The sequence below is a fragment of the Macrobrachium nipponense genome, chromosome 20 (genome assembly GCF_015104395.2).
Source record: "Macrobrachium nipponense isolate FS-2020 chromosome 20, ASM1510439v2, whole genome shotgun sequence".
Classification (NCBI taxonomy): Eukaryota; Metazoa; Arthropoda; class Malacostraca; order Decapoda; family Palaemonidae; genus Macrobrachium; species Macrobrachium nipponense.
Window position 1 is genome coordinate 18,678,479 of NC_061089.1, and position 11,737 is coordinate 18,690,215.

The following is an 11,737-nucleotide window of genomic DNA, read 5'->3' on the forward strand; positions in this document are numbered from 1 at the left end:
ATCCTCTTAGCTTCGTGATTTCATCAATATTTGGATACGGTTGTCTACAGGTTCTGAGATGCATAAAACAATACCCGAACAAAAAAACGTGATTAAATCGATATTGCATTGTTACAATTACAAATACATTTATATCTTGATTTAAATGACCATTAGATATATATATATATAATATATATATATATATATATATATATATATATATATATATATATATGTATGTGTGTGTGTGTGTGTGTGTGTGTGTGTGTGTGTGTGAAAATTTAACACGAATATTGAGACCGAACAGAAATGATTCGGCCAAACACACTGGGACGTGAGGTTGTCATCGGCGGTGGGAGATCTGCAGGAAGGGACGAGAGGCCCAGGAATCGAACCGTTTCCTGTTTAGATTCAGTGTGTGTGTGTGTGTGTGTGTGTGTGTGTGTGTGTGTGTGTGTGTGTGTGTGTGTGTGTGCCATATGTGAGAGAATAAAACTCATTCTAAGCATTCACATCATTGTTTGGAGATGTAGTTATCAGTTTCACGCAGCCCACTGATACGTGGAAACCGCAATGAGAGATAGTTGATGAATAAGGAAGCACATGCTGGCTGCCCAAGGGGGCGGGGTCTGCTTGCAAGCATCGTTGACATATGGCTAACTATTAGACTTGCTGGTGCCAAGACTTAGGCATGAGCTGAATTGCATTTTGTCACATACTCACGTTGATGACATTGAGACTCAGAGTGATTTTCAAGTTTGTGGAGGAATATTTTTTACTTTATACAACACATTCAAGCCGGTTTATTGTACATGGCAACCTAAGCCCTTCGGTGGCGTTCGGTTTTGCCTTGTAGTGCTTGATAAAAACTCTTTGGGACTATCTCAGTAATAGTGGTAGGTTATTTGTCATTTTATAGATTTAAATAAAGTAAAATTTCCGAATTAACATCGAACAAGTAAATGTGAAGAATAAGTCTGCTTTTGAAGAAAAAACGAACGTTAGCAACTCGACTGAGCGAGACCTTGAATGACGGCCGAGGCGTCTGGTGTAACTCGCACGTAAACACACATTCGTCGGTCACTCTCCCCGCCGATCGCGTTTACGGTAGCTTCCAATCCTCTTAGTGCCTTTGTCAGTTGAAGGTTTGGTCACTTGAGTTCTGTGCCATGGCGCCCCTGGACAAAATTGCTGATAATATTGTTAAAAAAGCCGACAGCAAAGAGGTAAGCTTCTGTTCACCTGAAAACTGGATGCTTAGCATTTTAGTGTTTCTCCCAAGCATATGCTCATTCATTATTTACCCCTATTCTCTAACCTTTTCTCTCTCTCTCCCCACACACACTTTGGCTCTGTCGTTTATACGAGTGTATAGTCGTATCTCCTTTTTGATATATTTATGTATACTGCATACTTTTCTAGTAAACCTTATATTACACTAGACGTAATTTATGTATTAATGCATACTTCTCTAGTAAACCCTATCTTACACTAGACGCACGATAGTGAAGGCTCTTTTAGTCAGTATATATCTAGGAACTGGAGTCCTGTTTGTGGCGTACACACACACATACTCAGAGAGAGAGAGAGAGAGAGAGAGAGAGAGAGAGAGAGAGAGAGAGAGAGAGAGCGAGCTCAACATGAGCAATTCAGGTCTTTCATTGCTTCTGCTTTAGGGCAGCAACGGCAGTGGAGGGCGGGGGGGAGACTTGATACTGTGGAATCCTCCGCAATTTATATTGGTTTTTATATATATTTAGTGCAATAAAATGAGTTAGTAGTAGTCTGTCTTCGTTGTGTGTGTGTCTGTCTGTTGATTTTTACAGATGAGATTAAGGGGTGTATGAAATTCCGGGACCAATTCTGCCGTTCAGCAGGGACACATTTTGCCATATCAGTGTGTGCGTGCTTACGATCATGAGTAATCAGTTGCTGCCTTATAATCTAGATTTCCATTTCCAGATAAATGAAAATGAAATTGATTACGAGAATAATGCTAAATGTATATTATTATTATTATTATATTTATACCACATCTTGACGTATATCTTTCGCATGATCATTAGAAGGGTTAATATATTATTTTCTTATGGCACCTAACACGCATAATATCCTTCTCATCAACTTCGACATTTCATCATTTGATTCGCATTCATCATCCGCACTTCATCTCTATTAAAAAATAAGCTGGCGTAATAATATTCCCTTTATTCTATACCCACCTTAGCTCTGGTAGACCCCACCCAAGGCTCTCTGCCACCTCTGGCTTCACGCATTCTGCGACCCACCTCTTATACCTCGTTCTGCCGCAGTACGGTAGACCTACCTCCAGATAACTGTGCGAATGAACCACTACCATTCTCCAAGCATTCATAGTGATAGTTATTGCCTTTTCCTTGGTTCCATCAACCCGCATGCACTGACGTTTGAAACGTTCCCTCTAACAAACGTATTCAGACTGATTCCTGTCTGTAGTTTCTCATTATTATCCTCAATCAGCTCTGCATCATCTGCAGGCAATAGCCATTCCACACCACCATTCACGACCCCCTTTTTTCATCCAGTAACTTTCTACCTGCACCAAATGTCCCCTCTTTGTTTTCTCTTGTAACTTCAATTTGAAAGATACTTTGTAGTATACGGTTTGCTTTCATCTTAAACATTCATAATCGTTCTCATAAACTTTGTGTGTGTGTGTCTCTCTCTCTCTGTGTATGTGCACGCAAACTAGAGAGAAATATATAATCCGAACGTCATTCTAGTGTTAAGGGTGGAGATATTTCGAGTTGAGTCATTGGCCAGTGAATCTGATTTCACCTTTCACAGTCAATACTCAGTCCGGAAATCAGTTGGTGAGTAATTATCGGAGCTTGAACAAAGCACATCCAAAGAAGAATGACATAGCTATTTTCGATGGAAAGCTGCGGGGAAGATGGGGAGGCTGGATGAGATCAAGTGAGTGTGTGTGTGTGTGTGTGTGTTGTGGGGGAGAATATTGTGCACGAATTTAAATGTTAACTGAGCGAGGCAGAAATTGCAGTGTCTCGGGTAGGACTAACGTTATCAGTAGAATTTTTTCCGTTTGGGAAGCGGTGAAGATAAACTATTATAATTCCCTTTATCTCAGGGCTGTGTTTATGGACATAAATTGTAGTTGTTTCGAATTAATTTTGACTTACGAAACAAAGAACCCATACCAACTCCAACCTGAAACACTATGATATTGAAATGGTAATGAACCAAGTTGTGATAATTGCAGTTGAAGCGGGATTTCTTATCTTATTTGTATTTTCTTGACAAAATTTAAGCAAAGGAGGCAATAAATGTGAAAAATATAACTAGCGCATATTTGCTAATGTTGAAATTAACGACCCTGAAGAAGACTATTTAATTGGAGACATTCGTGTATGCTAATGTACCTATCACACGAGTATGAACGTGCAAGACTGCGAGTAATTTAAGTCGTTCGTATGTGTTAAGGAAGTGTTTCATGAGTACGGATATTCACGTAAAATTAGTCAGCAAGATAATGGAAGATAACGGAAAGCGAGTTGAGGGACAGCGCCATGATTGACGTAAAGTTCACGATAACATAGAAAGTCATGAACTATGAATACATTAGGAGACGGGTAATTTGTTTTGCATGGTACAGTAGCGAACTTACGTGCTATATAACTGTGGAATTTTTCACGAAAGCAAATTCATATATATATATATATATATATATATATAGCTATAATCTCAAAGAGAATATCGACAAATGGGCACACACACACACACACACACACACACACACACACACACACACACACACACACACACATACACACACACACACACATATATATATATATATATATATCTATATATATATATATATATATATATATATATATATATATATATATATATATAGCCATAATCTCAAAGAGAATATCGGGAATATACCAACACACACCACACACACACACACACACACACAAACACACAACACACACACACACACAACTATATATATATATATATGATATATATATATATATTAAATATATATATACATATATATATATATAGCCATAATCTCAAAGAGAATATCGACAGATGGGTCACATGTTGGGCCCAGGCATTTTCGAGAATAGGCTACCTTACGGTTAGGTTTTTGGTAAAATGATGTCAAATCTTGCATCCTTAAGTTGTACAACCGAATCGTAACATAAAAAAAAAAAAAAAAAAAAAAAAAAAAAAAACAACTTGAAATATGAGGAATAATTTTTTAAAGAAGATTAAAACTAAACACCAGCTTAAAAGAAAAAAAACCGTCTGAAGCAGGGCTGTTCTTGTAAGATTAAGCCGAATGCACTACTAACCTGTTGTAAGACAGGATTTGAGCTGATTTGTTGTTGTTAAGAGTACGTCGCACTCTGGGTAACACATGCAGTGCCCTCACAGTAAAATCGACGTGCAAAACTGGAATACAATCGTGGTAACATGCTAAACTATAACAATTGAGAGGGAAGCTTGTTACCAGCACTGAAAGTAAAAAAAAAAAAATATTATAAAAATAAAAATGACAACGTCTGACAAACAGTTACGGTAAGGGGTTGTTATAACAGAGGAGGGACATGGAGATGAGACGGCCTTGGTTGAGCCGAATGCAAGTACAATAGCTGTGGTAATTTACATTTGAGCAAAATGACAGATATTACCAAGAAAGGCGAAGATCTTTGCATGGTGGATGTACAAATCAGGAGAAGGTTTCGACTGCATGCCACAGCAAGGCTTGGAGCGAGTCAGGAAATTTATAAGGTGAAATATAAAATTCGACCGAAAAATAAAGAAGTTGACGAAAGCGAATTGAACACGGATAAAAGCTCCTTCATTTGGCAATGCTTTCACGGTGTATGTTTTCTTGGCATTTAAAAGGAATGTGTTGGGTTTTTGATGGCACGCTTGGCGACAAGTTAGACTATGCATGTTGACAGTTTTTGCAGATGTGTTTCATTGCCACTTTTCCTATATTTTATGACAAATATGGAAGAAGTGTTTGATATAATCTACTTCGTGGGATTTGGTTTAGGCGATGTCGCATCTGAAACGTCTCAGAAATCATCGCTAGTCGTCAATGTTTTTACAAAGTTGCTCATAAGTGACATATTTCTTAAGTCGATAAAGAATGACATGCTTTCCCACAGATAACGTTAGCTAAACCGAAACGAGGGTAATATGATTAGCCATTATTAGTAAAGTTTATAACCTTATTTTTTGGTATATCTTGAGAACATTTTCCACGGAAATTTTGTCTTAAAAATTATGGAATCCATTTAGGTCATGGCAAAGTCTCGCTATACGAAGTTTCAAAATTAAATCTACAGAAAACACCCTCGTTTGCCCACACCCATCACGCCCTGTAAATAACAAAATCTTTGAAAAACGTCATTGATTTAAGGAATTATATTTGAGAGTGGCACTGTAATAACTGAATTTCATATATTAACATTAATGTTTCAAACTGTGAGCAGGACTACAAAAGTGTATCAGCAAAAAGCAACGCGCGGCGCTTATGCGCTCTTTCGGCCGTTGACGAAAGTAATATTTTTCAGTCAACTTTGAAGAATAAAGAAGAAGAAGAAGAAGAAAAAAGTCTCCATGACTATTTGTACGAGCGAAAGCTTGTGTTTTTGCGTGTGTGCGTACGTGCGTACTCGCGCTTCGCCGCAGCCGCCAGAAGATGCGGAAAAATTATGCGTCTGACACCGAGCATTCACTGTGAAAATAAGCGTTTGAAGCAGTTGCCCTTCTCAAGATATTGATTCTAGGAATTGTTCGAGAAAGCGCTGAGGCGCTCTCTTGCTTATGGAAGAAGAGTAGGACATGGCTAGTGTTATCTATGATGTGAGGAATGCCTGGGCGAATGAGAAAATAGTGTTGTTTTGTGCAGTTGAACGTTGAAAGAGAAACTGAAGAAGAGTAGGAAGAGAGGACAGAGGACTAAAAAAAATATGGGCAAGAAATGTTGTTTAAGGGATGAAGATGGATTTTGATGAAAATTTAACAAATTCAAATGAATAAATATTTGGTTACAATGAATTGAGTGGGTAAATTTTAATGAAGGTACGAATTAAATGACTGAGGGGGCAAAATCTTGAATGAGGATGCAGTTGAAAACGATGTAGGAATTGGTGAACTATATATTGTAGAATCTCGTAACGGCGATAAAAGCCTTTTAAGGATAGAGTAGACTACTCAGGGGGAATAATTGCTACAAATAACAGTAGAATGGTTAAAGAGATTATGTATTACAGATTATGACGATGGATATTGGAAAGTGATGGTAAATGTGAAATCAGAATTAAGGCAGTTAAATGAGTAAGTATGCAAATTGTATGTAAAGTGTAAGGCATTCTACATAAATTTTCATGTATCGAATTTGATGATCAGAAATTTGTACCACATTTTGTAGTCTCTCCTTCTCTATTACAGGAGGTCAGAATGGGCACCTTTTGGTCAGAGGGCAGCTGCGTCCTGTTTTTCCTGCGAAGATTTGGATGAGCGTTCTGTCGGGTGGCATCCAAAGAGCTCAGCCTCTTGGAGCCACAGCTCAGCCAGGTTGGCGTCAGGCTCATCGGCATCGGCCTAGAGGAACTAGGGGTGGAGGAATTCCTCAAAGGAGAATTTTTCAAAGGCGGTAATCCCTTGCAAATAATTTTTTTTTTTTTTACGTTTCTGTCAGAATGTCGAAGTACTATATCTCTGCATTATATGCACAAAATTCAATTACGTATATTTTTATTTTACAACCTGTGTGTGTGTTTGTGAACTGGGCCATTTTGATATTGAAAGTTACATGTTTGTACTTATTTGTATGTATATCTGTACTTTTGCACGTAAGTTCATAACAAGGAAAACATGACAAATGAGAACAGTATGCACAAAGGTGTGAAATAACATTAGCTGGAACATGGATTAACTAGGTTGAATTTTCAAATATTCAGGAACAATATCCAATATGGATGTATGTTAGTCATCAAAGGACACTTACGATATCTTACAATAGACTGTAATTCCATTGTTAGTCTAAATTAAAATGTACTATTACACTTTTCATTCAGTTGAAAAGATTTATCCTAGCAAAGTTTTCTTGATAATGTAGGTAGATAAATAAAATACATACATGATAGAGTTTAGGGATTCTGTAAATGTTTTGGCTAATGATAACATGTGTTCCTTTTAGTGAATATAATTATCCTAAGAGTATTTTTATTATTTCAAAAATTTCATTTGTATATATTATTGGGGCTTTATAAAATTCAAGTTTCATTGTCTTCACTCATTAAATAAAAAAAGGTATTTTTATGATTGCATCATTGAAAAAATATTTGTAAACCTTTATTTCACCAAACAAGTAAAGAAATAATTCAAAGGTTTTTAACTTCATATTATCCCTTAGCTATTTAAATATTTCCAAAATTTGTCACAAAAACCATTTAAATATTTCCAAAGTTTGTCACTGAACCATTAGAGAACTTCAGCAGTCTTAGATATACTTTGTAATAGAGAAAATATAAGTCAGAGTGGCATCAATTATTTTATTATTTATGTGATACTTTCCTTACCTAGCGAACAATTGTTATAGTCTCATTTCTTTACAGAATTATATATTGATGCAGACAAGAAATGCTACAAAGCTCTGGAATTTAAGAAGTTATCTGCTCTCTCGCTGTTCCCTTCGCTACTTGGAAAGGATTCTAGAGAAGGAATAAAAAAGGTATGGATAAAAATACTTTTCACCTTTACTTAATGACTATTTCAAGGTTGCGCAGTAAATGTTTGAAAGCATGTGGGCAAGTTTGTGTCTGATATTCATAGTTCTTGGCCAAATTTGAAAATTTGAGAGTTGTGAACTTTAATGTATATAAATTAAACTTTCTTAGTCTCCAAAATTTTAAGACCTTATTACAATGATGGTTGAAGTGATTTATGCTGTTGCTGTAATTTTAAGTTTTTAAAATTGCACTAAACAGGTTATTAACAAGGATAGAATGTGATTTGAAACACACACCTTGATGTTCTAATACCACAATTTATTTAAACAGAGCAAGGAGATGGCAGTAGGTGGTGACACGAAAGGAGACTGGTATCAAACAGGTGGATTACTTGTAGTGACAGAAAAGGGAGAAAAAGTTCCCTTTGAATTTAAGCAGAAGAATGCTGCAGATCATGCTAGTAATGCTGATATTTTAAAGGTAAATTTTTAATCTTCCATTTTCAGAAGTACCCAGTTACTGTGACCTGCCCGGTCAGAAATAATGCTACTGTTTACCCTAAAGAGCTCGCTGAATATGGTATACTGAAGTAGTTTGCTTTCTTCCTTTACCCTCTGGTGTATTGCTTTCTGCCTTTTACTTGTTCATACACGAACAAACCTTCGGTCTTAACAATAGGATATCGGGTGAAGAGTGGTCAAGGACCAAGCACCTAAGCCACCGCGTCAGTCTTTTCTTAATCACCTGGGTGAGAATTGTAATTGACCTCTCTCGGCCTTTACCCGGTTCATTGCCCGTTTCGATTGTGTTTAGTGTGTGTGTGTATGCTGTTACTATGGCTGCTTCTGCTCCTTCTTGGTTTGTTTGTATGGTGTTTTTACGTTGCATGGAAACAGTGGTTATTCAGCAACGGGACCAACGGCTTTACGTGACTTCCGAACCACGTCGAGAGTGAACTTCTATCACCAGAAATACACATCTCTCACTCCTCAATGGAATGGCTGAAAATCAAACCCACGACCACCGATGTGGGATGCAAATACTATACCAACCACGCCGCTGAGGTGCTTAGCTGCTCCTTCTTGGCTTCATCAACATATGTGCCCCGGAACTTCAGGTTTTCTGTGTTCTCATTTTTTAATTGACCTTTTTCTTGGTCATGCTATTAGCCACAAGTCAAAATAAAGATATGCCCAGACAGACTAGCAGTAAGTCCCTGAAGTTTACTTTTGCATGTCTGTTTTATTGAAGGTTCAACCAGTTGAACTTCAAGGTCCAACATGGGTCATTTACCCTCACTGGAGAAACTATTTCTTACTGGCAAGTTCCAGATGAGATCCTAGCATTTGTAGGTGTCTCAGAATTGGTTAATATCTTAGGGATACTCAGCAACTTGTTTACAAGTGTTTAGAGGGACCTGCACTGCTGAAAAGAAGAACATTTGTTGGCAAGTACCTGGCTTTTTTCACCTTTGGCCACCCATGACTTCACAAATGCTGTTCATGCCTGGAACTCAAGTGTTGAAAGAAATTTTGGAACATGGTTGACAATTTTGTGAAAAAATCAGTGAAAAAATCAGTAACACTAACTTTACAAGTCTTAAGGTAGCCTGTTCAAGAATGGAAGGTGCAGTGTTTAAATCCCTGTGAAACATAGGCATCAGAATTTTGTCTTTTTCTTTGGCTATGGAGAGGAACATGATTAACCCAAATCCCCCCACTTGTTCCAGAAAAGAAGAATGTCATGGGGCCATTTCCATCAACACAAGGACTCCTAACAATTCTGTTATTCTGAATTTCAGTTTGTAAACATCTCATGGAAACTATGGGACACATCTACGTATGTGCATTCATCGATAACAATGAGCCACCAGTGTAAACCAAATGCCCTAGTGAATGTATAAGACAACCTACAGGTGTATTTTATTTTGTAGCTTCACTTTTATGAAACTTCTTACCTTAGCTGCACCATGAGGGTCCCATAGAAAAAGTTCTTGGCTTTCCTTCATTGTTTGACATCCTAGGTAACCATTAACTTTGCTCAACCTTTTGAGTGAGTTGCTTATAAAGAGGTTCTGTCACAACATTCTGCCATTAACCTTACAATATAGTATGTGGATGGAGATATTAAATGATTGCTCAGACTGAAAGTTTTCACAAAACACAGTATGATGAACCATGAGACCACATTCAGTCTGCAATAGACCTTTGCTAAGTATATGTATTGTGCAATTCCATGTGGTTGGTGTGGAGTAACATTAACTTTTTGCCTTTACTGTAATTGAGTTGCAAAATTCAAGTGTGTGGTGATGATGAAGAGAAATTTGACTTAACTTACTAGATCATGAATGTGCTTATGTAGTTTGAGAGGACATCCCTAGGTCACCAACAAGGACCCAACTCCAATGTAGAAACATTTTTTTCTTACTCATACCCTAGTACATTGCCTTTCCAATAATCAGGTGACTACATCAAGGGAACTCATATTGAAGGATGAACTTCAACTGGGTGGCAAAGGATATTCTTGTCTAGTGAGTCATTAGGCAGAAATCTTGAGTGAATAAAATCAATCTGAACTCCTTGCAAGTTGTTCCTTTTATTTTTCAGTACTTCACATAGAAGTACAGTATTGCCACAAAAGCTATATTGTGTAATGTTTTTAATATTAAGGCAGGGTGATGATGTGAATCAACCTTGCATTTTAGGAACACTGCTCATTATTTCATAATATATTTAACAAGATTAGCAGCTGTGGGTAAGCATGTGACTAACTAGACCCACCATCATATACCTTACCTCTCAACACTATCTCATGTTTTAAGGAGCTGTCACATCAAAATTTCCGTCGACTTTTGAATTTGACGTCGACTGTTTATGTTTTGACAACGACTTTCTGGTGTCATCGTCACGAATTTTGAAAACGGTACCGATCGAATTCAACCCATCGCTTCCGTCGACTTTATTGTTTGTTTATATCTCGGAGAGTGCACATTTGAAGTCAATAGATGCAAGATGGAGTTCTTGGTACAGTTGATAAGATTGCCAGAACAATTTTTGGTTGAAGATGTGAGGGAAAGACGATGCTTATGGGACCATAAAGTTTTTTGAAAAAGGGTCTTAAATGGAAAAATTACCAAGAAATCACCATGCGACTCAGGAAAAACTTTCCTGAACTTGCTGATCTTCATACAGATAAGCATGCTATATCGTGAATATCAGATTGTTATATAGCCTAGGTCTGCTCTCATTATGTTTTTTTGTTTGCTCTAGCAACAATACAAACAAAAATCTTTAAAATTTTTGCAGTGTTTCTCTAGCTTAATTTATAATAGTCAGACTGTGGTTGTGGAAACAAGGTTACGAATAGCCTATCCCTAGCTTATTTTTTTTTTTAAATAAAACTTTTCACATCTTTTTAACCAGGACCGAACCCAAAGACTTTAAATTTTATGCAGCATCATTAAACACATGCAAGCACGACCCACTAGTTGCTTTGTGTTATAAAGCATAGTTGTTTTATCATTCCGGGAAGTCACAGCTCAGATGGTTTGTTTACGTTTTGACGACGACAACCACGGTATGAAGAAGTATGAGTGTGACAACCAGAGTACGGAATGACGTCGACTTCTTTTAAAAGTCGTCGACAAAATCAGAAAAAGTCGATGGAAATTTTGCTAGTGTAACAGCGCCTTTAAGCTTTAAATCACTGAAGTCTCCAAATAACATCGTTATCTACTTGTAATTATTCCTAATCTCCTATATATTTTATTACTGTACTTTGGTAAGCATTTGTAGATTTCAAGTTCCTGTAAAGTAGTACGTACCTCATTTATAAACATTTAAAATTAGTTTACTTTGTTAAAACATTCATTATTGAACATTTTTAACTAGTACTTTGTTAGACATTCATTATATACGAACAAATTAGGTATACTATATTTTTGTTACTAAATGACTCTAGAACTTAAGTTTATCATACCTTTTCTCAAGTTC

The 11,737-nt window shown here is 36.9% G+C and overlaps 1 protein-coding gene across 1 annotated transcript in view; it reads left to right on the top strand.

Annotated features, from left to right (window-relative positions):
- The first annotated feature begins 1,037 nt into the window (after positions 1 to 1,037).
- Positions 1,038 to 11,737, top strand: part of LOC135222707 (uncharacterized) — a 48,531-nt gene continuing 37,831 nt past the window's right edge. The window contains exons 1-4 of the mRNA XM_064260898.1: positions 1,038 to 1,208; positions 6,463 to 6,667; positions 7,632 to 7,747; positions 8,076 to 8,225. Of these exons, the coding sequence (XP_064116968.1) occupies positions 8,085 to 8,225 (141 nt within the window). The 5' untranslated portion in view covers positions 1,038 to 1,208; positions 6,463 to 6,667; positions 7,632 to 7,747; positions 8,076 to 8,084. The remainder of the gene's footprint in view (positions 1,209 to 6,462; positions 6,668 to 7,631; positions 7,748 to 8,075; positions 8,226 to 11,737) is intronic.